Genomic DNA, 22,470 nt, shown 5'->3' on the forward strand with positions numbered 1-22,470 from the left:
CAGGAGTCTTTTCCTGTTCTTTGTTTTCTGTGATAGCATGTAAGTAAAAAACAATGGGGTATGAGGGCAGAGGTAAATCCTGTAGCACTGGTAGCAGTTCCCCCAGCCCTTCATGGGCGTGAGATCATCATGCTTGGTGATGCACCCTGTGACACCAACTTGGACAACCATATGTGTGTTTTTGGAAGAATAAAGTTTAAAACGGGGTATCTTCAAACTTGTTTCACTTCTAGGCTTGGAATGAATACAAGGATTACCTAATGTTTGGTACTTATGATTGTGGCATTGCTGGTGTCTGAGGGTGGATGGCCTGATGTGTAGCTTCTTAGCTCCTTTGTTGGGATCCCTTTTGTGCAAAGCAAGGCTGCACATCCATGCTGTACCCTCTGCTGCCAAAACAAGGCTCCAGAAACGATTTGCCCTCCGGCAATTGTGCAGAGAGATGGGATATATTCTGAACCTAATAATTAAGCTCAGTAAAATGTTTCCTGAGCTACATAGCCTTGGTTATGACACTTGCTCTGGTGGTTTTGGAGCAGTGTGTTTGGGCTGGAATGGGTACAGAAAAGCCTCTTTGAATGAAATTAATAAACCCGGTATTGCACAGATAGTTTCACCCTTCCCCGTGCCCCCCCTTGCTTCCTGGAGGTCTGGTTTGATGTCTTTCCTGCTAGTTGGCAAAGGTAGATAATGTGATCAGTTTTAAAGCACTTTGCCAGCTGCAAAGGTGCCTTAAACCTTTCTTTTTTTCTTGGTTGGAAACATGATTGATTTAAAACTTAATCCTCAGAGCAGCGATTGTAACCCATATCTGGGTGCAGGGTGATGCGTGCCTGCTGAGTGGAGGTGTCTTGTACCAGAGAGAACTTGGGACTTAGCAGGCTGAATTGGCCAACTGGAGTGAAAAGTTGATTTTTTCCAAGTTGGCAACTTTACACTTGCAGATAGAAATGAACTTTGTCTTTTGGAGACTTCTGTGAGGCAAGTGCTTTGAAATGTGTATAAAGGAATGCTTGTATGGTTATCTATTTAGGAGAGTTATGCAGTTAAATTAGTTTCGAGCTACCCTGTCACGTAAGGGGGGAAGCACAAAGCACCTATTTAGAGATTATAAAATTTGTGCTGAACATGGGTGGTACAAAACCACTTCCCCAGCATCTTTCTCTCTGGAAAATAAGATGTTTTTTACAGTGCTGTCAGATAGTGGGGCTTTGTTTGCCAGCTCTTGTGAACAAATAGCGTGTTGTTGTGCTGACTTATCACAAGGTTGTTTCTTGGTAGGAATGTTTCAGGTATTCTTGATGCAGAGAAGGAAAACTCAGAGCTTGGAAATGCCTGATCTGAAAACAATTATGTGGCTCTAGGATCTGGTAGCTTTACAAAAGCGAGAACTTGGTACATGTTGGGCTTTTGTTCAGCAGACTTTATGGCAGTCGTGTAATCTGCTGGTCAGCACTTCCTAGAGCTGGTTCTTTCAGAAACATAGAGCAACAACTTTGAACTATTATGAAAACAGGATTGTTTTTTAAGGCTATAAAAGGCTTCCATCTTGTTCTCTTTGGCACAATTTTTTTTGGTCATTTGTAGTCAATGCTCAGAGTCCCTGTAAATCTGAAACTGTCGCATGTAAACAACTTTCTTCCACAAACACTAGCTGTGGCTTTGTTCCCCAAGCCGCTTCTTACTGGAAAACTTGAGGGGACCTGACTTCTTACTTTCCTCCCCTATAGGCAAAACATGGAAAAAAATCTCTTGCACTTCTAGTCCCTATTGCAGAATTAGGTGCATCATTAAGGTGCTATTTCTGTCTTAACAGAATTTGCTGAATTGCAAAAAAAAAGACATTGGCGTTAGGTGCAATGGCATGTAAATATTTTTGATGCCCAAATATTGCAGCAGCATTTATTTTTCCCTCTGTCATGCACAATTGCACGCTGTGTAGAATGGCAGATTACATAGATGGCTGTAATTATGAAAGTATGTAACACTATTTCTAAAATGTCGCTTGCAGTTGCTTGAAATTTTGGCAAATTGGTTTTGCTTGTTCTTTATGATTAAAATCTGTAATGGGCAAAACTTACTGGAAAAGCTGAAGAAAAAAGATGAATCAGAGTGGCTGCCAGGGAATTAACTGTGTCTTGACTCTTCTGGCCACTTAAGTATCACTGGTGCCTTGTTGTAAATTTGGATTCAAATTTCTAGCAATGGGGTTAGGTTTGTTCCTGTCCCTATGCCTCAAGTGGTGGGGTTAAATATTCATGATGAATTTATCTAAGTGTAAAATCCCCAGTCTAATTCTTTACCAAAAGTCCACCCAATTGCATAGCTAGCAAGACGGGCTCCTAAAATCTGAAGCTGTTTGCACATGCATGGACACCGGCATTTTTTTCAGCATTAACTTAATTTCTGTGTGCTCCTTCGTAGCTTCCTGCAGCTTCCAGCTGTCTTGTAAACTTTCTCACTAGAGCGTCTTTGCCCAGGGAGACGTGCATTGAGTTAACCCATGGGGCAGAGTGAAAATGCTGCTGCTGCCACTGCCGGCTCCCGGAGACTTCTGTGGGTTTCACAGCCCTTCTTGAGCACCAGGTCACTTATATAGACAGGGTTGATTGGCTTAAATCAGGTTTAAGTCAGGAGGTGGGAAATCATGGTTTAAAGAATAGGTTTAAATTTTGTTTTGTAGTTTTATGCTTATCTTAAAGAAAATCATTAATAATTAAAATGTTTGCAGTTCCGCTTAGTAATTCCTAAATGTGTTTCAGCCTTTTGGCTTACTTTGACTACACTTACTTACATGCTTCACTTGAGACAGTTCTAAACTTTTCTTAAAAAGTAAATAATTTATTTGCTTTATAGTTGTGTAGTTAATAAATTTCCATTTCTGTCCAAAGATGCCCCAAACCCCCACAGCATGCATTTCTCCAGCAGGCCGGAAGATATGTAACAAACATACTTGAACTTTTGTATTTATCATCTTGCTGTTAAAACAGTTCTGGTATCTCTTTTGAGAACTGTTTCTGGTCATTCATCAGAGCTTCGCAGGGAACAGTCATTCTTCTTTTTAACTCCTGGTTTGGACTGATAATGGTCACTGAACTGAGATGGCTGTTGGTCCAAATGCCTTCTGAGAAGGCACACAGCCTCTGCAGCCCAGCCTGCTGCTCCGTCTGCCTTCGTGGTCATCTCTTCTGGGGTTCAGCTGTATCCGTGTTCCCAGTTAAGCTTCCTGCAGGTGAAGGCTGGGTATCTCCGTGCTGGACCTCTCCTAGAGCAGGATACAGCAATCTTGTTCCTTACTTTGACAGTTTTGAAAATAGCATTGTTGCATGCATCCCCTGTTGGTGTCCACTTAAAGGAATGTCTGTTCTACTTGGTACTGTTTGTTCAGATCAAGGAGGGTGTTTCTGTCCCAAAGAATAGAGCACACTGATCTGAGAGTAAAATTATGCTAATGAGTGTCCAGTTCAGTTTTCATAAGTAAAGATCTGGAGGATGGAGGGGGAGCCTGCATCAAAAAAAAAAAACCAAAACAAACAAAACTTGGAAACAAGTGTTCAAGCTAATTTCAGAAGGTGGTTGTACAGATTTGGGTATGGGTATGCCTCCTTTCACCTGGGAAATGACAGCTTTGACACTCTCTGCACTGCTTCCTGCCCTGTTTCCTTTAGCATTCCCCGTTTTGAAGCTGCCAAACTCTTGTTTGATCTTGCAGCCTTAATATTTCTTTAATCTCCTATTGTGCAGGAGTGTGTATATAAATAAACCAGGAGGCATTCTACAAGAGATTCATAACCTTCTTGAACAGGTCTTTTAAACTATAACCTGAGACAGTGAGTCATTGGTAGGGGCTTGGGTGGAGCAGGATCTTTATTTGTTCCTGTATTTAATCTTTGATGCAAGCTGAGAACAAATCTTTTTTCATTTGTTGCAGATATCGGCTACTGACCATGTCAACAGAGTTCCAGGATGCTCACCTTGCAGAGGTGAAACCTCTGGTGGAGAAGGAAGAGGTAAATATTGTAAAGCTTTTCAGGACTTACATGTTCTATTTCAGGGCTGCTGTTGGAACTGCACATGTATTAGATGCTGTAACTAGATGATCTTTAAGGTCCCTTCCAACCCAAACCATTCAGTGATTCTATTCTTAGATTAGTTCTAACATAGTGGGAGAAACTGGAGATGGAATGAGAGTGGGTTGTGGTGGGTTTTTTTAAATAATGTAAAACTAAGCCTTAATTACTTGCTCTTTCTTGTTCTTTGGCTTTACTCGTCTTTAGTGGGGACATTAATCTGGTGGGGACATTTTTTTCTTTTCTGAATAATGACAACTCTGGGTGTCTTTGGTATTTTGAATGATGCCAGTTGGGCAATCTCATACTATAGACTTCTCAATGTAAAGATACAAATTTTGCTTGATCGGCTGCCTCTCAAGGAGGCACAGAGAGCCTTTACTTCTCGTTTGGGCACATCTGAGTCCTGAGATATGACTGTGCCTCGACTAGTCCTCTCTGACTGCACTGAGATGTGAGTTACAGCCAAACTACTGCCAGGTCTACAGCCACCTGGCTGCGCACAAGCTGCAGCGTTTCCTCTGGGGTTGCAGTGTAGTAACATTCTAACCTTTTTTTTGCTTCATGTTGTTGTACTGCTTTCCATTTGTTTTTGCACCACTTTCTTCAAAAATATGCCCACAGCATCTGTGTTCAGTGGCTGTCTGACTCTTCGGTGGTAGCAATATTCTGTGCTTTGGTATGTTCTTGGCATATAATTCACTGTAATACATGAAGGAACCTCTCAGCTTTCCTCTTGAGTAAAAAATAAGATTTTCCTTTTGTTCCTAATGATTGTAATTCTTAACAATTATGTATATAAACGTGTTGGGTTTTTTTCTGGTTCTCTACACTAGAACTATTCATCGCTCTATCTGCTACTTTCTTTTTTTATTCCCTGCTTCTTTTGCGTAAACACTTCAGAAAATCATTTCCACTTGTGACTGCAGTGAAATGGCTAGAGAAACTTTAAATACAGCTCCTTTGCCAAGGACATTGCATGAAAGCAGAGCTTGTTTGGATACCAGTGAATGCAGCACTCGAACTTTTCAGAAACTAAGATCCCTTTTTAATGCCAATATTTTTCAGTAGTAGCAAAGCAGGTACTAAGCAGAAGTCCTATGGGTACTGAAATGCCTTTGCTTCAAAGTTCAGAAAGATCCTAAAACACTGATTAACTTCCTGGGTTTCTGTAGCACATAGATCAAAAGTTGGAATCTTGACAATGGACCCTATATGTTTTTATTCATGATGTTACCTTAAGTTTTGTCTACGTGGGGAAACTGGTACAGAGTTTGATTTCCTCTGTGGCTATTTTTAACAAAAATGAAGGAAGTTACTTAATGTATTTGGAGAAAGTAGAAAAAGATTGCTCTGAAGGACACTTGGCACATAATAAAGTTAACAGTGAAGCTGGTGATGTACTCTGAAGTTGCCTTAGGTTTCTCCTGCAGCAGAGTGTTCGTTCCTGGACAGTGATGAGCCTTGCTTCATATGCTCTCTATACAGATGTGACATACACTTTATTCCTTTCAACTCTAGACTCCACTGGAACAAAAGTATATGGCACTAGCTGTGTTTAAAAGGTCCTGAGACCAACAATATATTAAGATTAAAACACAGCATATCGTCTAAAGCTAAGGCTATGTAAAATCACTTCCACAAGCTCAGTCAGCTCTTCAGCTACTTGTTTGTGCATACAAGACACTGCCTGATTGCCTAAAGATGACGGCCGTGGATTCTCATCATAATTACAGGTTGGACTGCAATGCTTTGAGGTCCACCATCTGAGATAATATTGCCCAAAACAGCAGCTGTATTGCTTCTGACATCTTCCATCCTTAATTTTCCTGGGCTTCTGGGACTGAGTGACCTCCTTGCCAGGATCCTAAGCTTGCTTTTTAGCTCAGTATTTTTTTTTCAGTCTTTGACTTCTCTGTCATACTCTGCAGCATAAAAAGCATTGAGTCGGCTGCTTTTCCCTCTATTTTCAACCCTCCAGTGGAAATAAGTTTGACTTCTTCTTTGTCCTTTAATAAAAGGAGGTGACTGTAAGATGCTGCTTCTTTTGAATTTGTAAGCCTGTTAGACTATTGGAGGTGAGGAAGATGTCACCTAGCTCCTTTTCTGGTGGAGATTCTCCACAGGCATCGGAGCTTGTCAGTAATAGCAATGGCTGTTCATAAGTTGGAACAGACCTCTTTGTGTCCAGCCAGCCTCCCAAACATAACAAGGCCTGATTTTGGCTAGGATAAAACCCTTCCCACCTTCGTTGTGTAACCAAATCCCAGTACTGACTACTTAATTGGGTTGCCAGTGCTCAGTACCTGCTCAAACAATGGCTTTCCATCCTAGGCAGAACTGAGGTGGACTGTTGGCTGTCCCATGGCTACAGTAAGCAGTGGAGAAAAGTTCAGTGTTTTACTGCTTGAACTTGTCCTGTGATTTAATAAGAACTGAAGATGCACCAGCTTTTGTGCTCTAGTTTGCTGGTCTATAATCTACTATTTTACTGTTTTCATGTTCACTGAACATTAAGAGGTAAATCTCCTGGGTGAATTTTGACGTTCAGCAAGAGCTTTTGTTGAATGAAGGGATGGGACAGAGCTCTCTGCCCCAGAACCAGTGGGTTAGAGCGCAAATGCCCCATCTTAGGTTTCCATAGCTGCAACAGTTACCTGCATTAATGCTCTAAAATCTCTTCACAGGCTATCACTCGCCTCCTTCCAGACTTCGATGTTCAGGCAAGTAAAGCTGGTTTGGTTTTGTTTTGTTTTCGGTAAAAGAGGAAACTGAATTGACGCTTGAGAAAACAGAAAAATGTGATCAGAAATGACTGACGCTTGCCAGAAACACTGCTACTGTGGGAGAGGGGTCTGAATGGGGCTCTGACGTAGCAATGTGAAGGGGCCTGCAGGAGGCCTTTTCAGACTGAGGCTGAGAAAGTTTCATCCAAAAAAGGGTGGCTTGGGTTGCAAGCAGTTCTATTATTGCTAAGAGAATAAGATTCTTCAGCAGTGGTAGTGAAAGCAAAATATTCCCCTCCCGCAAGGACACACACTTTCCCCAATTAATTTGGTTTCATTAGCAGTGTGCGTGCATTTCCTCGGAGGAAATGTCCCTCTCCATGTACCCCGTTAAGTTGTTGAAAGTTTCCAAGAGTCCTAAAGCATGTGGAGCAGTGGAAGGCATTAAGCAATTGATTTTGCTCGTAACAGGAGTGGTGGTACTTTCCGTGTGTTTGTTTACATCCAGAACATAGGAGTTCATAAAGCACATCGCTAGGTCAGCGGTGGCTTTCCACTTTCCCCATGTGTCGTGCTTCGAGAGTTAACTTTGTAACCCTCTTAGCTCCCCTTGTGTTTAGTTTATTGCCAGTTGGGCTCCTGACTGGGAAGCTTGTTCTTGAACTGAGGCTAAAGAAATGCAAGAGTCAAGCTGGGTTGAACTGGGAGAGAGACCAGGGAGCTTGTACCTGCCTCGACAAAAGGAGCGAGCGGTGAATTCCCGTCGCTGAGGACAAGGAGGGGTTTGTATTGGGGAAAGAGGCTTGCTGGGAGGCTTATTTTTGTCAAGGGGTGTAGGGAGGGAGCGAGATTGTGCAGCAATAAGGAAAACTTTTAAATTGTTCTGATCTCTTGCATGTTCTGGCGGAGGTCCTTGAAGGAAATAACCCTTCATGCCTTCTGGCATGTTGCACTTTATTTACACTTGGGTATATTTTTGTTCAGTGTTGTACAAATTGTTTAGAAATACAGCAGAAACTCAACAGTCTTTTCCCTGGAAACCAAGCAAGACAGTTATCTCAAACAGCTTTACCATCAATGGTTCTTACTTTTATAGCAAAACTGTAGTTTACTTTAATTCTGCATCTTCCCCCTCATCCTTTCTAATGATGAAATCCACTGCCTGAATTCTTGATAAACGTGAGTTAAAGTTGTCACAGTGCAACTTCCTGCAGGAGTGTGCACAGCATGAGAGAAGCTTTCTGTTTGGGTCCAGATTGATCACTTGGTCTAAATAAATCTGAATCCCAGATTAAGTCTGCTAACAGGAATACTGCAGTATTTTGATTAAGAATCCAGAAGTGACCCATATTTTAGTTTCTATTCTTGGAATAAATTTGCTTGGTTTGTAAACCATGTGTATATATAGATTTTTTTAACTTACAAGATCAAATTCTCTAAGCCTTTTTGGTTTTTTTTTCCTGTGTTTTGGATTAACTGTCGCTAATCCAGAGCGGTGGTTCTTGTCATTTAGCCCTGTTCTGCCAGCTCTTGCTTTTTAAATGATCTTTCTTTGTTAGAGTTTAATCTTTGGTTGTTCTACTTCAGGAAGGAAAAATGTGGAAGAGTCTCAATCCATTATGTTAAGAACTGCCAGTGCAAAGGAGGCTTAGCTTTGGTCCTTAAAACAAGTTTTATACCCTACCTATGTGTCTTTAAGATTTTTGGGGGGGGTTTTTTGGGTTTTTTTTTGGTTTTTTTGCAGAGCAGTGTGACCCAGTGATAGTCAGACTAGGAAGAATCCCTAGGCAGAACTATTGCAATAATCTTCAGTTCCTGCAGCAAAGTTTTTGTCGCTGGTTTCCACCTTAGCAGGATCACTTGCATTTACCTCTTAAACTTATTAATGTAAACAGCTCACAGCCTGCATCGGGGAACGTTTTTCTTCATGCTGCTAGTTTAAAATAGAAGTCTTAACACAAAAAAAGAGAGAAAAATACCTGGAGTGTTGGGGGTTTTAGAAGAACATAAGATGAATTGAAATAACTATTTTAGAGTAGAAAAACCTAGGGAAAAGTCCTAAATAGCTTCAGGGAAAAGGGGATTTGAAACACAGCATTGCAATACCACATTAAAAGCTCACACACTTTTAATCTTCAAGATACTGAGAAAAGGAGGTGAAAAATAGCATATGCTACTACTTAAGTGATTTCTTTAGTATGAACTTACACTATACTCTGCTCGCTATTTAAAAGCGATTTAAATCCGCTTTGAAAGCTTTGAAGCTTTTCCCTCAGTTCTGAGGCAAGAGGGGGACGTGTATTTAACAAGCATAACGTTAGAAATTAAAATAAAAGCATGAGATGGTAATTGAGGATTAAGTATATTTGAAAGCTTTAAAATAATCTTGATGGAATGCAGTATTTTGCTTAAAATCTAAAACTGATATATATTTTATGAAAATGTGTAGTGCGAGTGTGTGGTTTTCCTTAAATATCTCAAGCGTTTTGGTTGCATATCCCATATTTCAGAGAACAACTTTTATGTTCCTCAATCCATGTGTTCCTTAGCCAGGGTAGAGAGGGGAAGGAATAAACGAGTTCTCCTGTGTTGTTGACTTAAACTGCCTCCCCCTTCTAACCTCGTGACAAAGTCAAAAAATGTCGCTTGACCCAAAAATAAAATCTACTTTATATGGATGAGCTCCTTCAAACTAAGATAGCCTCTCTTAAAATTGCACATATCAAAAGTGGTTTTGTGTGTTTTTAGGGCACTAAGATACGAGTGCACCTCTGTTAAAGTGAGAGATGTGAACAGATGGTGTGTTTGTCTTTATCCTTCTATCGGATTAGTGTACCTTGGATTTTTTTTCCAAGATAGTGTTTTAATACAAATCAGTTGAAGAGCCTCTTACTATAATGTTGACGTTGATTGGGATGTGCTGCCATCTGTTTGGAGTGCTCTGCATTCTGAAAACATCCATCCCTACATCACGTAGACAAATCTCTTGATCTTTAATGGGATCAATAGGGATGTGAAATTGTTGGTTTGTCACCGAAGAAACTGGTTTGAATTGTTTGGGTTTTTTAGGAGAACTTTGTGGGTATTTGCTGTTAAGAATTTGTGCTAGTGGGAAATAGCACAACCCTCTTGAATTAGGGGACTCTTACTGTGAAGATAATAAGGAATTAAACCAATTGTTAAACTGAGTGTGATTTATACCAGTAATTAGGAGTGTGGTCGCCTGTCATCTCTGAACTATTTTTAGTTGACACTGAGTTTGAACTAGACTCAGGCTTCCAGTTCCAGAAGAATTAGCTGTGGAAGTCCACGGGATGCTCAGGTTCAAGGGTCTAGCTTTATCTACCGTGAACGGATTTGGTTTCATGTACAAAGGAGGAAGATCCCAAATCTTGAAAGCTGGTCCCTCCAAAGAAAACGCATTCTAGGTTTTCAGTGCTGTTACTGGGAGGATCTAGCAATAAAAATCTGATGATACAAAATGCCCGTTAGTCTCTGAGGAGGAAATAATTTCTTCATTCCACACTCAGCAGGTACACAATATCGCTTACTCGTTACTGGTATTAAGGTTGTCAAACTATTGATTTTTATGCTTTGTATTAAAAGTTATCTAAGTACAGAAGGAAGATAGAATGTGGAAAATATTAATTGCTGTTATTATTAATTGGTGTCTATTGCTACTGCAAATCTCTTCTGGAGTATTTTATAATGAATATATCTACAATACCCTATTTTCTGCCAAAAATGAAACTTACGGTGACATTAGTGTGACTGGTGTAGGAATAATGTAGACTAAATGTTGCTTATCTACTTTGGAAATTCCAAAGTCCTCATTTTTGTTGTTGTGCAGAATCTGACTTACACTATTTTTTCAAGGTTTTTTGTGTTCTTACTGGAAACTTTAATCTTGGCTTTTAGGAATGAACTTGCTTCTGATTTAATTCAGAATAAGATTGGGGGTGTTCTAGTATGAGAAGTTTAGCTTCACTTCATTAATTTTTTTTTTAATCAAAACTTCATGGAAACAACAGGAAAGACTGTACTGATTCCCAGGTTAGAAATTTGGCACTTGCTACATTGTGTGGCAGAGACTTAGTTTATTTTTGTTGTCTGAGCTCCGTTGAGTAAGTACTTCTCCTGGTCAAACCTGATTCAAATCCTATTTAAGAATGACATCCTCATGAATTAGTCTGTTTTGGTTTTTCTAGCTGGGCATTATGGGAGTCATAAGCCTATGCAGGATAGCAGCTTGTCTATATAACCCAGTTTCCTTCTTGGATGAAGTAGAAACCAACTACTGTCCTCTGACTTGCTGGATTTATCACCCTGTTTTGCCTAAAGATGGTACTGGATATGGAAGATACAGTTTACCTGCTAAATAATGCAGTGAGTATGCAGAGGAATGAATTTCTAAGGAGACATAAAAGCTAAAAATTAGTGTTTCAGTGGAGTATAGTTCAGATAGCAGTCATGCTCAGCTTGCCCAGAGTAAAAGGGGGGTGGATCTTGATTCACTGCTGTACCTGTAACTTAAAACTGACGTAAATACGTAATTGCAAGGAAAATAGGTGAAATGTGGAATAGTGTTGCCTAGCATATTTATTTTCAACAAGATGCGTGGTGTACTCCACATATCAAAATAAGGACCTGAGATTTAGATCAAGTTACTGCCTCAGATCTCTGAAGACCTTTTGGGTTTTGCTCTGTAAAGGTTTTTGCAGAGGCTGTTCACTCCTGGTTTCTACAGCATAATTTTTAATAGATTTGAACTTAACATGGACTTTGCCTCTGGGCATTACTTCACAGAGCAAGTTGAGCAAGCCCTGCAGCAGCAGACAGTATGCTGTACTGAATGACATGGATATCTGTGTCCTGTACAGTATTCTGGTAAAATGCTAAGACTGGCTACTAACTATATATTGCCTTGACTGTTATGTGGGTGTAATGGTACTGTGAATGTCATAAATAACTGTTGTTTTGGGATTCCCTTTATATATACTGGCAAAATAAGAAATTGTTTATACCCATCTGAAGTTCAAGAGCGAAAGAAAACTTTGTATGTTGTGGGTGTTAGTACAACCCAAGTCACATCTAACTTACGTAGACATCCAGTACCCAGGGGGACTTTGATTCAGTAATAAAGGTGCCCTGACCTTTAAATAAAATAGTACAAATTCCTCTTATGTCAAATAATAGCAGTGTGCTTCTTAACATTGTTCTGCTGGTAATCACCACAACAATGTTGTGGATATGCTGCCCTATAGCAAATTCTACACAGTTGGGTTTATGCTCAGGTCTATACATAGCAAGCCGTAAAGCAAACACATGTGGGTGTTGTGTTTATTGAGGAAGGCTACTATAATCACAAGACCCCACAGTGTGATAAGGCTTTATGGTGAATATAGGCTGCTTAATACTGCTTCCTTTGGGGAGCAGTCATTTGCTGAGTTAAAGTCCACTTCTGAGAAAACAGAAGTATTTTATCTTGGCAGATTATACTTTTGCAAATGTCAACAGTCATAGTTGTGAACTGTTGTTGTTTTGGGTGTCGTTGCACTGAGCTGCTTTATTTTTTTATTTTTGTTTTTTCTTAGTTTGCCTTTTAATGAGGTTAAAATATTTAACGATTTCGCCAGCATCTGGCTATAGCTGGCAGCTTAAGTGCTACTGTAGCTGTCGGTGGATGGAGTAGGTGACAGCCGAATGTAAAATAAATTCCCACCGTGGGCAAGAATGAGGTGTTAGCACGGGGGTTGCAGAGACCCCTGGGGCTGCTGGCAGACCCTGGGCTGGGGCAGGACCTGTGCTGGTGGTCACGCAGAAGTCCGCTGCAGCGGGCGTTCAGCGGAGCACTTGGACAAGCTCCTGACAGGTTCCTCCTGTTCTTTGCCAGGAGCAAGATGTGGAGACTGTGCATGGCTCGGTCCATGTCACCATGTGTGGGACTCCCAGAGGGAACCGGCCAGCTATCCTCACCTACCATGACATCGGGCTGAATCGTAAGTAGACGTTTTACTTAATAGCGCAGGTATTGCCTGGTTCCTGAACACCGTTGCCGTAATCCAAGGTGTGGAAGCGGCAATGGTTAGGAAACCTTTCCCAGGTCCTTGCTTGTTTGTGTGCATTACAACCTGTTAGAAGGTACCTTGTTCCTCTCTTACAGCAAGTTTAATTCTCAGATTATTTTTTTTATCCTCCTGAAGTAAATAATTGGAATATTTCACTTAATGGAGCAAAAGATCTCTGGTAGCTCCTAGTGATTATGTATAAATGCTGTAAAAACATCTGTAGGGGATGGCTGAGGGCGTATTGCCAGCAGGATTGAAAACAACATTGCTGGTGCTTTGTCTTAGGTTCCTGTCTGATAACCAGTCTTATGCTGCTGTGGGTTTGTACGAGTTGTGTGTCAAATCAGGATGACGAAATGAGTGGTGGCATTGTGTCCTTAGCCAGTATTAAGAAAATAACTTTGATAAGTGCCTTTTATCTTATCTGTCGTATCCAAGAATATAGTGACCTAATATCCCGATCTGTTCTAATGTGTTCAATTCACCAGTACTGTTTGCTTCACACAATTTACTGTTTCTTAATCAGTTATCAATATTTACATTTAAAAACACCTGAAGATCTTCTGTTGCTGTGGGGCGGATATTACTCATAAGAAAAAAAAAAACCCAACTGTTTTCTTGCCTGTTTTTTGTGGAACTGCCTTACTTTATTTTGGATTTTCAGTGGATCAGGGCAGAGCTTAATCTGAATCCCAACTTCGAATAAGACCTGTTTCCTCTCTAGTTACAAAGTCTGTCTTTATGGTGAAAATACTTTCTCTCCCTTTGAAAGGGGGGGAACCTTTTCCCAAAGTTGCATATTCTCCTAAAGCTGGTTTTAGCTAAAAAATGTTTCATATTCTGCAGTGATTTTGCTTGAATGTCATAGAGTGAGGACGTTCAGCAACACACAGAATATTGAACCATTTCCTAGGCATCTCAGAGGGTGCTACAGAGTTCATGCTTTCTACTCCGTGAGGAAAATATGCTAACCCTCTTCCCCCATTAATATTGCTTAAAAATAAGAAATCAAATAATCTCAAAGTTGGGAGCCTACAATGTTGAGTATCCCAGAAGGACGCTTTTGTCTTGAGCTGTCTGCAGCAGCCGATTGTGTAATGTTTATCTTGTAATTTTGGGCAAAAGCACAAGTCACGATCTCAGCCTTGGATACTCCTTTCCTCCATCTGTTTTGACACAATCCAAAGAAAAATGGCTGGACAAGTAAATAGATAACTTCATCTAAGCCAAAACCTGGGATGAGTACTCCTGACTGCATTTTATTAGTATTTTAACTTTGGATAAAGAATAATTTCTTGAGATTTTGGTGTATCAAGCAAATACTTCTGGCAGATACCAAAAGAAGATGGATAAATGTTAGCTGGCCATGAGGAAGGAGCTGTTCAGGGTTTTTGCTTCAATGAATTAAAGCAAGTTGGCACAGGTTGCTTTGTGGCAGGGCTTTACTGGTCTTTCCTCCTTAGAAATAAAGGACTGCCAATTTTCCCAGGCTATAACATAGCTCACCTGATTGAACCAACTTTTCATTCACCTTCAGGAGGCTAATACATGATTTTATTGTAGCTGCAAGCTTACTATTTCTCCTCAGCATAATGATTCCATATTTTCTTTTCCTTCTCAAGATAAAACTTGCTTCAATCCTCTCTTCAACTTTGAGGATATGCAGGAAATCACCCAGCACTTTGCAGTCTGCCATGTGGATGCACCTGGTCAGCAGGATGGAGCACCATCTTTCCAGGCTGGGTGAGTTGTCAGAGAAACAGCCCATGCTTTCAGAGGTATCCCCTTTCTGGAAGAAGTCTTGATCTGCGGTTTAATTAAAAAGCACTTGCAGCAAACACAGTAGTTAGCTTTTGAACTTAAATCCTGACACTCTTGTTTCTAAGGTACTGGAGCTCTGGGAGATCTGGTGTGTTCTGCTAGTTCACAGTAGACTTTGGGGGTGTAATTTTTGCTTTTGTCTGATAACTAGACTGCTTGTAAAGCAATTCCTTGACAGATGACTGCAACTGTCAATTTAAATATCAAGTTACCTTGTTTTGTAATGACATCCTGAATACAAATACAGAACAAAATGGTTACTATAAACAAACCAGGCATTAGCCACTATACAAAGTCCTTCCTAAATCCACGTTTTTTATGAAATGGTAGATGTTGATAAGTAGACTTGATAACCTACCTGGAAAATCCAAGTTGTTGAACAGTAGCAAAGTGAGGTACCCCCACAGAATATCACAGGTAGCAGCATACTCCTGACTGCGTATCACGTATGATGCTGTAACTCATGGAAACGTTGTGTGGCGCGAATGCCGTCTTTGCCAAAATGCTCATCTCAGATAGCTCCAATGAGACAGCTTTGCCTTAAAATGCCCCTTGGATAGGAATTGGCTTGGTTGAGGAAGGGAGCAGCCAACATGCCAAGGGGAGGGTACAGGGCAAGGAACAGTTGTTCTGTAAGAACTAGGTATTAAGAAGCTTATATGTACCCTTATTGCATGAGCCAGACTATTTTCCTTCTTAGTTTTTAAGCTGGTCTGATGCTGAGGAGGTCACGATGGGCCAGGTTCTCAGATAGTGTTAACTGCAATGGCCCAGTTGTCTACCAGAGCAGCTATTTCAGTCACCCCTCTTTGTATTTGTTTGAATCATGAGCTTTTAACTGTCTTAACCCTCAGATCCTGAACAAGCATTAACACTTCCGAGTTGTCAGCTGCATAGGGCAGCCACCGTGGTCTATGCTAGTAAAGACCCCTGTCTAATAACATCGTGATGACAGCACAAGTAGCTGTATTATCTCTCCCAACCCTCCAGCTGGAGGACCAGCATGGTCAAGTTAAGTCATACTGTTGTGGTGACACTGTCTTTTGTCATAGCAAGGTTTAGTTTCCCAACAAGAAGATCTAAGAAAATTAGAACTAGTTCTGCACTGTTTATTTTTTTTGTTTGGTTTTATTTTGGAGACTAAACTAGAGAATCATTAAGTGTAGTCCTGATGGGAAGCAGAGATTTGGATATGTTCTAGGCAGATGTTCTCCAGCTACTTGGGTGGATTTTTTGCATGTGCTACTCAGTTGAGATTTGGTTCAGAATTTCCTTCCCTGAAATTTTTTTTTGCTCTACAGAAGACCAGGAGCATTAACTGACAGCTGTTTTTATTGAACTTCTCAGCAGCTTTGTAGTCTGTCCTGTGGTTTCATTTTCTCCATCAATATTAATAGAAAGCTGTCCTCATTTTATAGCTGTGGAAACTTGTGTGCCCCTGAAAACAGGCATGCGAATTATTTGCCAAAGATCTGATCTCATTGCTGTAGTCTATGGCCCTGCAACATGGGGAAACCTTTTTGTGGTGGACCAGGGCACAAATGTGGTGACTGTGGTTAGAAACTCATCTTTCAGTTCAAACTTTTTGATAAGTTTTAAGTGTTAACTTTTCTTGGAAGAGATTTATTTTGCTCTCGGCCGGACCAGACATCTATTATCCTGTAACATACATAAAGTACTATATAGCTTATACTCATATTTCTGCTAAATTAATTTCTTGTGCTTGGTCTTGATTTGAATTCAGTTCATACTGTCAATGATCTCGTAACAAGCACATTTGGTATTAAATCTACAGTGACTGCCATGTCTCTAAATATCCCAGCCTCCTCTACTGAAAGTGGTGTAGTAACTCCACGAACACATACTTGTTGTAGGTACGTGTATCCCTCCATGGATCAGCTGGCCGAAATGCTTCCCGGAATCCTGAAACAGTTTGGGTGAGTGCAGAATTACTTATTTCCTCGTTGTTCTCTTTACATGGTGCACCAGAGGAGTAGGACGGAGCAGATACTTGCCAGTGCAGCTTTGGTCTGGCTATCTGGCATTTGTTTGCTAGGATTATGGTTGTGGTTGTTTTTTTTTTAATTCTTCTGTTATAGATGGATCACTTCTGCCTCTGTTTCTGAAAGAGCTTATTTTTTTGGCCTTTTTTGAAATGTCTGTTTATTTTTAAACAGGAAGCAACTCTGAGTGAAATCCCATGTGCCTAATTTAGGGACTTCCTCCAGTATTTTCTATGCGTCGCCCTCACAGGGACAGGGCACAGACAATCTGTTCTTCCCGTTGTAACAACCCACGTTTTCCTGTGTGGTTAGCAGAAAAAAGTAGTCCCCTCTGAAGACACTTTTTTGTTTCTGTGGCTTGAGTTAGAGGGTCAGTCCAACCTCCTTAAGCCTCTTCTACCAAGTGCAGGTGCCAGGTTGCTGATGTCAAAGGACCTGGTGGCAGTGTTTCTCTGTTGAAGGACCTCTACCAAGTTTAGGTGTGTGTCCTCCTTTAAAGCTTAGCTTTAGCAGGAGCTGTAGCTGAGAAAGGTGCCTTCTGGTACACAATGAAGAGTGCAGATAGGCAGCTCCAAGGAGGTTTCAGACCAAGCAGAGAAACCCTGGCATTCAGGATTAAGCAGCCTTGGAGAACAGATAGGCTGGACTGCTGGCAGGAGTTTTAGTCTCAGACCAGCACCCTAATTTAGACAATGTTCAGTTGTTGTAACCAGCTGTTACAGTACCTTGGACCAGTTTACCTCACTGTTGTCTTAAGAGATGTGGTTTTTTTTAAATTCCTAATGTAAGGCACAGGGTTGCCAATTCTGCTCTTGCACCAAAAAAAAAAAAGCTAATGTAATGTCAGTACCTTGAAAATCAGTTAAACTGAAGTGCACTTAAAAGCCTTGATTTAATATTGTTAATGAGAATGAAAACTATCCTCAGGTATTTTCCTAAAAGCATTGTATAACCTGTTTTTCGGGGTGGTTTTGCCTAGTCTTCCCTTCCCTGTATTTTCTAAGACCTTGAAGGCGATGCTTTAAAACCCATTTCAGTTAATGCAAATATTTGGTTTGTCTCTGCCCTGTTCGGTTATGAAGTTTAAACTTAACCACCCCAGCATGAGAGGCTTCCCTGCCAGCCCCCTGTTAGAGAGGAATTAGCATCCCAGTTGGATAGCTGTACTGGAGAGGGTAGGGGGAGCCTGGGGAGGGGGTAGCTTTGTATTTAGGCTGTGGATTTCAGGACTATCTTCTAAGTTTTTCTGGCAGAGACTAACCGTTTCCTTTCAGGATCTGAACAATGCTATGGTTGCTCAGTATATTTACTTAAAGATAAGTGAGAATTGCTGCTGCCCTGCAGCGTGAGGACCAGTGTCCTGCAGACATGCTGAAAACAAACCAGCTGCTACATCAAGCTGCTTACTGGGGCCAGTGGCATTTCAGAGGGTTCATGGTTTGCCCGAGCTGGAACTAATGCTTCTGTAGATACACGCTGGCATGTGAAAGAGGAAGGCTGCTGATGTGGGTGTGTTTATTTTCGGTGCTTACTTGTTTGTCTCTTCTGTTTTATTGCTGTGCAGGCTGAAGACTGTTATAGGAATGGGAACTGGAGCCGGTGCCTACATCTTAACCAGATTTGCTGTAAGTTTTGTGGAGGTTCCCTAAAGCCTTCAAACTGATTTCCCTGACTTCTCGTCGCCCCCGTAGCGTGCGCAGAGAATTCCTGCTCTGCCGTGCCCATTTAAGTAAGCAGTTAGGCTTTTAAGTTAAATACCACAATCTGCGGGATAGCTAATCCAGAAGACCTAGATTTTCCATTTTAAGGCCTGGGCTCTACCCAGTTAATTTGCAGAAGGTTTTCTTAATGGGAGTTCTCTATTTAAACTGAGGGTGGAGAAGAAGTTTAAATCTTAATGTTCTCCAGCTGCTCAGTTGAATTGCTGTAATGAAAAAAAATTTTTTTTCCATACATACGCTTGTTTTGTTTCAAGATAAAGCTAGACCTACTGCCTTCACTCCCAGGAGATAATTTGCTAATTTAAATTTTGTGCTGACTGTCGAGTTACAAAGGATATGTGATGAATTTTAAACCTTTTCTTTTGCAGTTAAACCATGCAGAGATGGTGGAGGGATTAGTTCTCATTAATGTAAACCCTTGTGCTGAAGGCTGGATGGACTGGGCAGCAACTAAGGTAAACATTTTTAAGTTGGAAAAATAAATCATACTGCAAGCCTGTCAGGCATGAGGAGCTGGACAAGCTTTTGTGTCTGCATGGCTGCGGACACAAAATATCCCAGGCTAATTCCTTCAGGGTTTGTTCTTCCATTTGCAAACATACCTCCTGCAGGGCTAGTGATAAAAATAAGTACTTTGAGGAAACAGATACCCGTGGTATAATGGAGCTACTGGATATGATAATTCTTAAGAGCTAGTAAGTGCTGGGGAAAGCCTAGTTTAACCTGGACACAAAGTATTTTTGGAAACAACTTACTTTCAAGTAAACTTCAAGCATAGTGTAGCATTCAGTTCGTTCTTGTCTGTGGCTGTTTACTAACACAGTCCAAAATGTGAACTAGAGCACAGAAGAATGTTCAGAACAACATATTCCAGGTTTCAATCATCTATCTGAGTATTAGATGCCAAAAAGACTCAGAAAAGGGCATTAGCTATGGTAACTGTGGACAGATTGTCCATACAACCAGACTTTTAAGTGAAAATGTTCACATATAAAGAAGCTCCTGTTAACTGCATTAACAGATTGCATTGTGGGAAAACAGGCAGAGAGAACTGGTTTCAAAAATCTTCCTGGAACCAGTATATATAAATAAATATAAATGTTGTATTACGTGTCACTCAGATTTAACCTGTTAAAACATTTTTCAAGGTAAACTGATGGAAGGAACTCCATATCATTCCGGGTCATGTTTAAGTGAATAGCAGTTGTTATAAACACTGAGAAGTACAGAAAGTAGGGTGTCATCTTTTAACCACATATGGAGTCAACCCATTGTAAGTGTCTAGGGTGATATTAGATGTAATGGCAACCTTATAATATTAGGAGAAGCTCTCCAGAGCTGGGATGTAACATTCTTTCAAGATTTCATTACTCATTTTTTAAAATAGTTTTGCATAACTTTATTTTGGTAAGCTTGGTCTGGATGTATATTTAGTAACTCCTCTACATTGAGATGTACCAGTTGATCCATTTTGATTACCTTGCCCAATGTCCCACTGTAACTGAATTCTTCCATATCTGTGCCTCTGCCTTCTGTCTCTTAAGTATTGCTGACCTTAGGAGTACAGCAGGTGCCCATGTCCTTCTGTCCTTCCAAAGAAGAGCACTGGGACATGAGTTTTAGGTAACAGCTCCAGCATATTGTCAGTGTGAATTGTTAGGGAGATGGCTGGGCTGTGAGGTTAAATGACACCCATCTGGCTGGTCTGCTTGGTGCTCTTTCAGGGAGTGATTCCATATATACCTGTGCCACTAGTGTGTTCCCTATCTAACTGCGTTAGTAGAGACATCTTATGAGAGTGACTTGAGCATAAACAACCCCTAATGGTGTTTTAGTTGGATGGAGGTGGTGGTGGGGGGAATATCAGTCCCCAGGATGTTGTACCTGTAAGGACAGCAGAGCAGCGTCCATTGGTCTACTTATGGGTAGCTGAAAGGTTTGATTGTTTTAATATCAGATACTTAGATAATCTTGCTGTTCAGATTTCAGGTTGGACAAATGCTTTACCAGACATGGTCATTTCACATCTTTTTGGGAAGGTAAGGAAGTTCAGAAGATTCCTTTGATGTATTCAGTCATCTGTATTGCCTTCTGGGGCTGGGAGGAGGGGAGAAACCTTTCACTTCAACAACAAAGTACAGAGTTAAACTGTGAGATAGGGTTCATATTTGTGTTCCCAGTATTTTGGAGGTGGTATGCTGCCATGGGGCCTGCTGTGTCCCAACTACTCAAGTGAGTCTCAGTCATGACAACTCCAGTAGGAGCAGCTCCCTGTTTAGACAGCCAACACTTAAAGATGAGTATAAGCATTGTATGTGCTCGTGTTCTGAGCAGAATTACCCCACAGATTTTTTTTTATACTATAATACACTTTTAACTCTGGGAAAGCTGGTTATTAGTACTAATAGTGCTCTTCAGTGCAAGCCTACTTTGGAAAGTGCTATACTGTTTTCTGAGGCTACTTTGCTGTGCTTGAAACTATTAGTAAATGCAATGGAAAACTCCATTCCAGCAGAACAAGAAACTAATCTATAAAGACTTTAGAATGAAACTGTTTGAAAATGTTAGTGATTGAAGTCCTTGAAGCTTAGTTATTTACTATTGTGAAATTGAGTTCCACATCACATATGTTTGTAAGCTTTCAACATCTGCTTTACCCTGGAAACAATTTCTGAGCTTCTTACCCTGAATCTTTTTTGTTTTTAAAACCTCACATTTGTCTGACTGTAACCGTCTGCACTACAACTGCATGTTTTACAGTCGTATGATCTTGACACTGCAACATACTGAAGTTTTAAAGGGAAAAATGTGGTACTGCAGTTGGAGGCTAATGTTCATTCTGGGTGATACCACTGGGTGCTAGAAGTTGTGCTGTCCCTAAAGGTGCAGTCCTGTTCTGTAGATAGGAGCCTCATACATGACTGCTGTGCTGTGTCTTCAGATCCTTTCAGAAAACAGCCCCTATTCTGAATGATTCTGTCTCCACTGTAGGAAGAGATTCACAGCAACCATGACCTGATCCACACTTACCGTCAGCATATTATTAATGATATGAATCAAACCAACCTGCATCTCTTTGTCAACTCTTACAACAGGTAAATGCATTTACCTGATTTCTAACTGGAAACTGTTTTAAGAGGCTGTCCAGCTCTTGGAGCTAGTATTACTTGTGTGATGGAGTTACTTGTGGTCCCCCAGTATACAGTTCCGCTTGGCAGTGCCTTTAGAGATACCAGGTGGTTTACTTATGGGAGAAGGAGCTTGTGCATTTGTGGGGAGAAAAATGGTACACTGGGACTGAACTAAGACATTGATGCTTCAGTCTAAGAGTAGTTCTCCATCAGTTGTGGCGGTCCCAGCCTGTGTGAGGTTAAATTAACGTATGTAAGTGTCTGTCCTTTCTCCAAACTAGAAGGATGTGGAAGTACCTGTAAAATTTCAGTGTATCTAGAGACTTTATCCTCTTTTTTTTTTTAGTCGGCGAGACCTGGAGATTGAGCGCCCTGTTCCTGGAATAAATGTTGTCACCCTTCAGTAAGTATTTTATTTCCTACAAGTTCATCTGTACATGATGTGAGCTAAGAGGTGTGATCAGTGGGTGCACTGCATATGCGTTGCAGAGCTGTAGCTGGATGTGCTTATGCGCTAGAAAAGGATCTTGTAACTTCATGTAGGAGATAAGAGATTACTACAAGTCAGGGACCGCTATTAGGAAGGCTTCCCTTCTTCAAACTTCAGAGTCATATTAGCTGAAATGGACAAGCTAAGTGGTTCCTGTCACTGTATCTAAACTTGAGCTTACAGAGTAATTACTTGAAAAGTAGATGTACTTGGCTTCACCTAGAAGTATGCCCTAGTTAATGGAAACTATAGCTCTGAATGCACTTAACTTGTGCTTATGCAACTGAGAGGACATAAACAAAACCAATTAAAAAGAACAAAATAAAACCAAACCTTCAAGAAGATGGAGCTGGTAAAACAATGACTATTTGCCAGATCTTCTGTTAATAGCTTTTCACTTATGCTGCAACTTGTGCAATGAAACAGTTGTCCAGTCCTTC

At 40.7% G+C, this 22,470-nt stretch overlaps 1 protein-coding gene across 1 annotated transcript in view; it reads left to right on the forward strand.

Moving 5' to 3' along the window:
- The window catches only part of NDRG1 (N-myc downstream regulated 1), a 37,774-nt gene that overhangs the window by 9,651 nt on the left and 5,653 nt on the right, over window positions 1-22,470 (forward strand). Inside the window, exons 2-11 of the mRNA XM_086464956.1 lie at window positions 3,932-4,010; window positions 6,758-6,793; window positions 12,690-12,795; window positions 14,487-14,607; window positions 16,560-16,622; window positions 18,253-18,313; window positions 18,778-18,864; window positions 20,392-20,448; window positions 21,401-21,504; window positions 21,887-21,943. Coding sequence (XP_086321082.1) covers window positions 3,948-4,010; window positions 6,758-6,793; window positions 12,690-12,795; window positions 14,487-14,607; window positions 16,560-16,622; window positions 18,253-18,313; window positions 18,778-18,864; window positions 20,392-20,448; window positions 21,401-21,504; window positions 21,887-21,943 — 755 coding nt within the window. The 5' untranslated portion in view covers window positions 3,932-3,947. The remainder of the gene's footprint in view (window positions 1-3,931; window positions 4,011-6,757; window positions 6,794-12,689; window positions 12,796-14,486; window positions 14,608-16,559; window positions 16,623-18,252; window positions 18,314-18,777; window positions 18,865-20,391; window positions 20,449-21,400; window positions 21,505-21,886; window positions 21,944-22,470) is intronic.

Source organism: Leptosomus discolor, chromosome 5 (assembly GCF_034619465.1).
Source record: "Leptosomus discolor isolate bLepDis1 chromosome 5, bLepDis1.hap2, whole genome shotgun sequence".
Classification (NCBI taxonomy): Eukaryota; Metazoa; Chordata; class Aves; order Leptosomiformes; family Leptosomidae; genus Leptosomus; species Leptosomus discolor.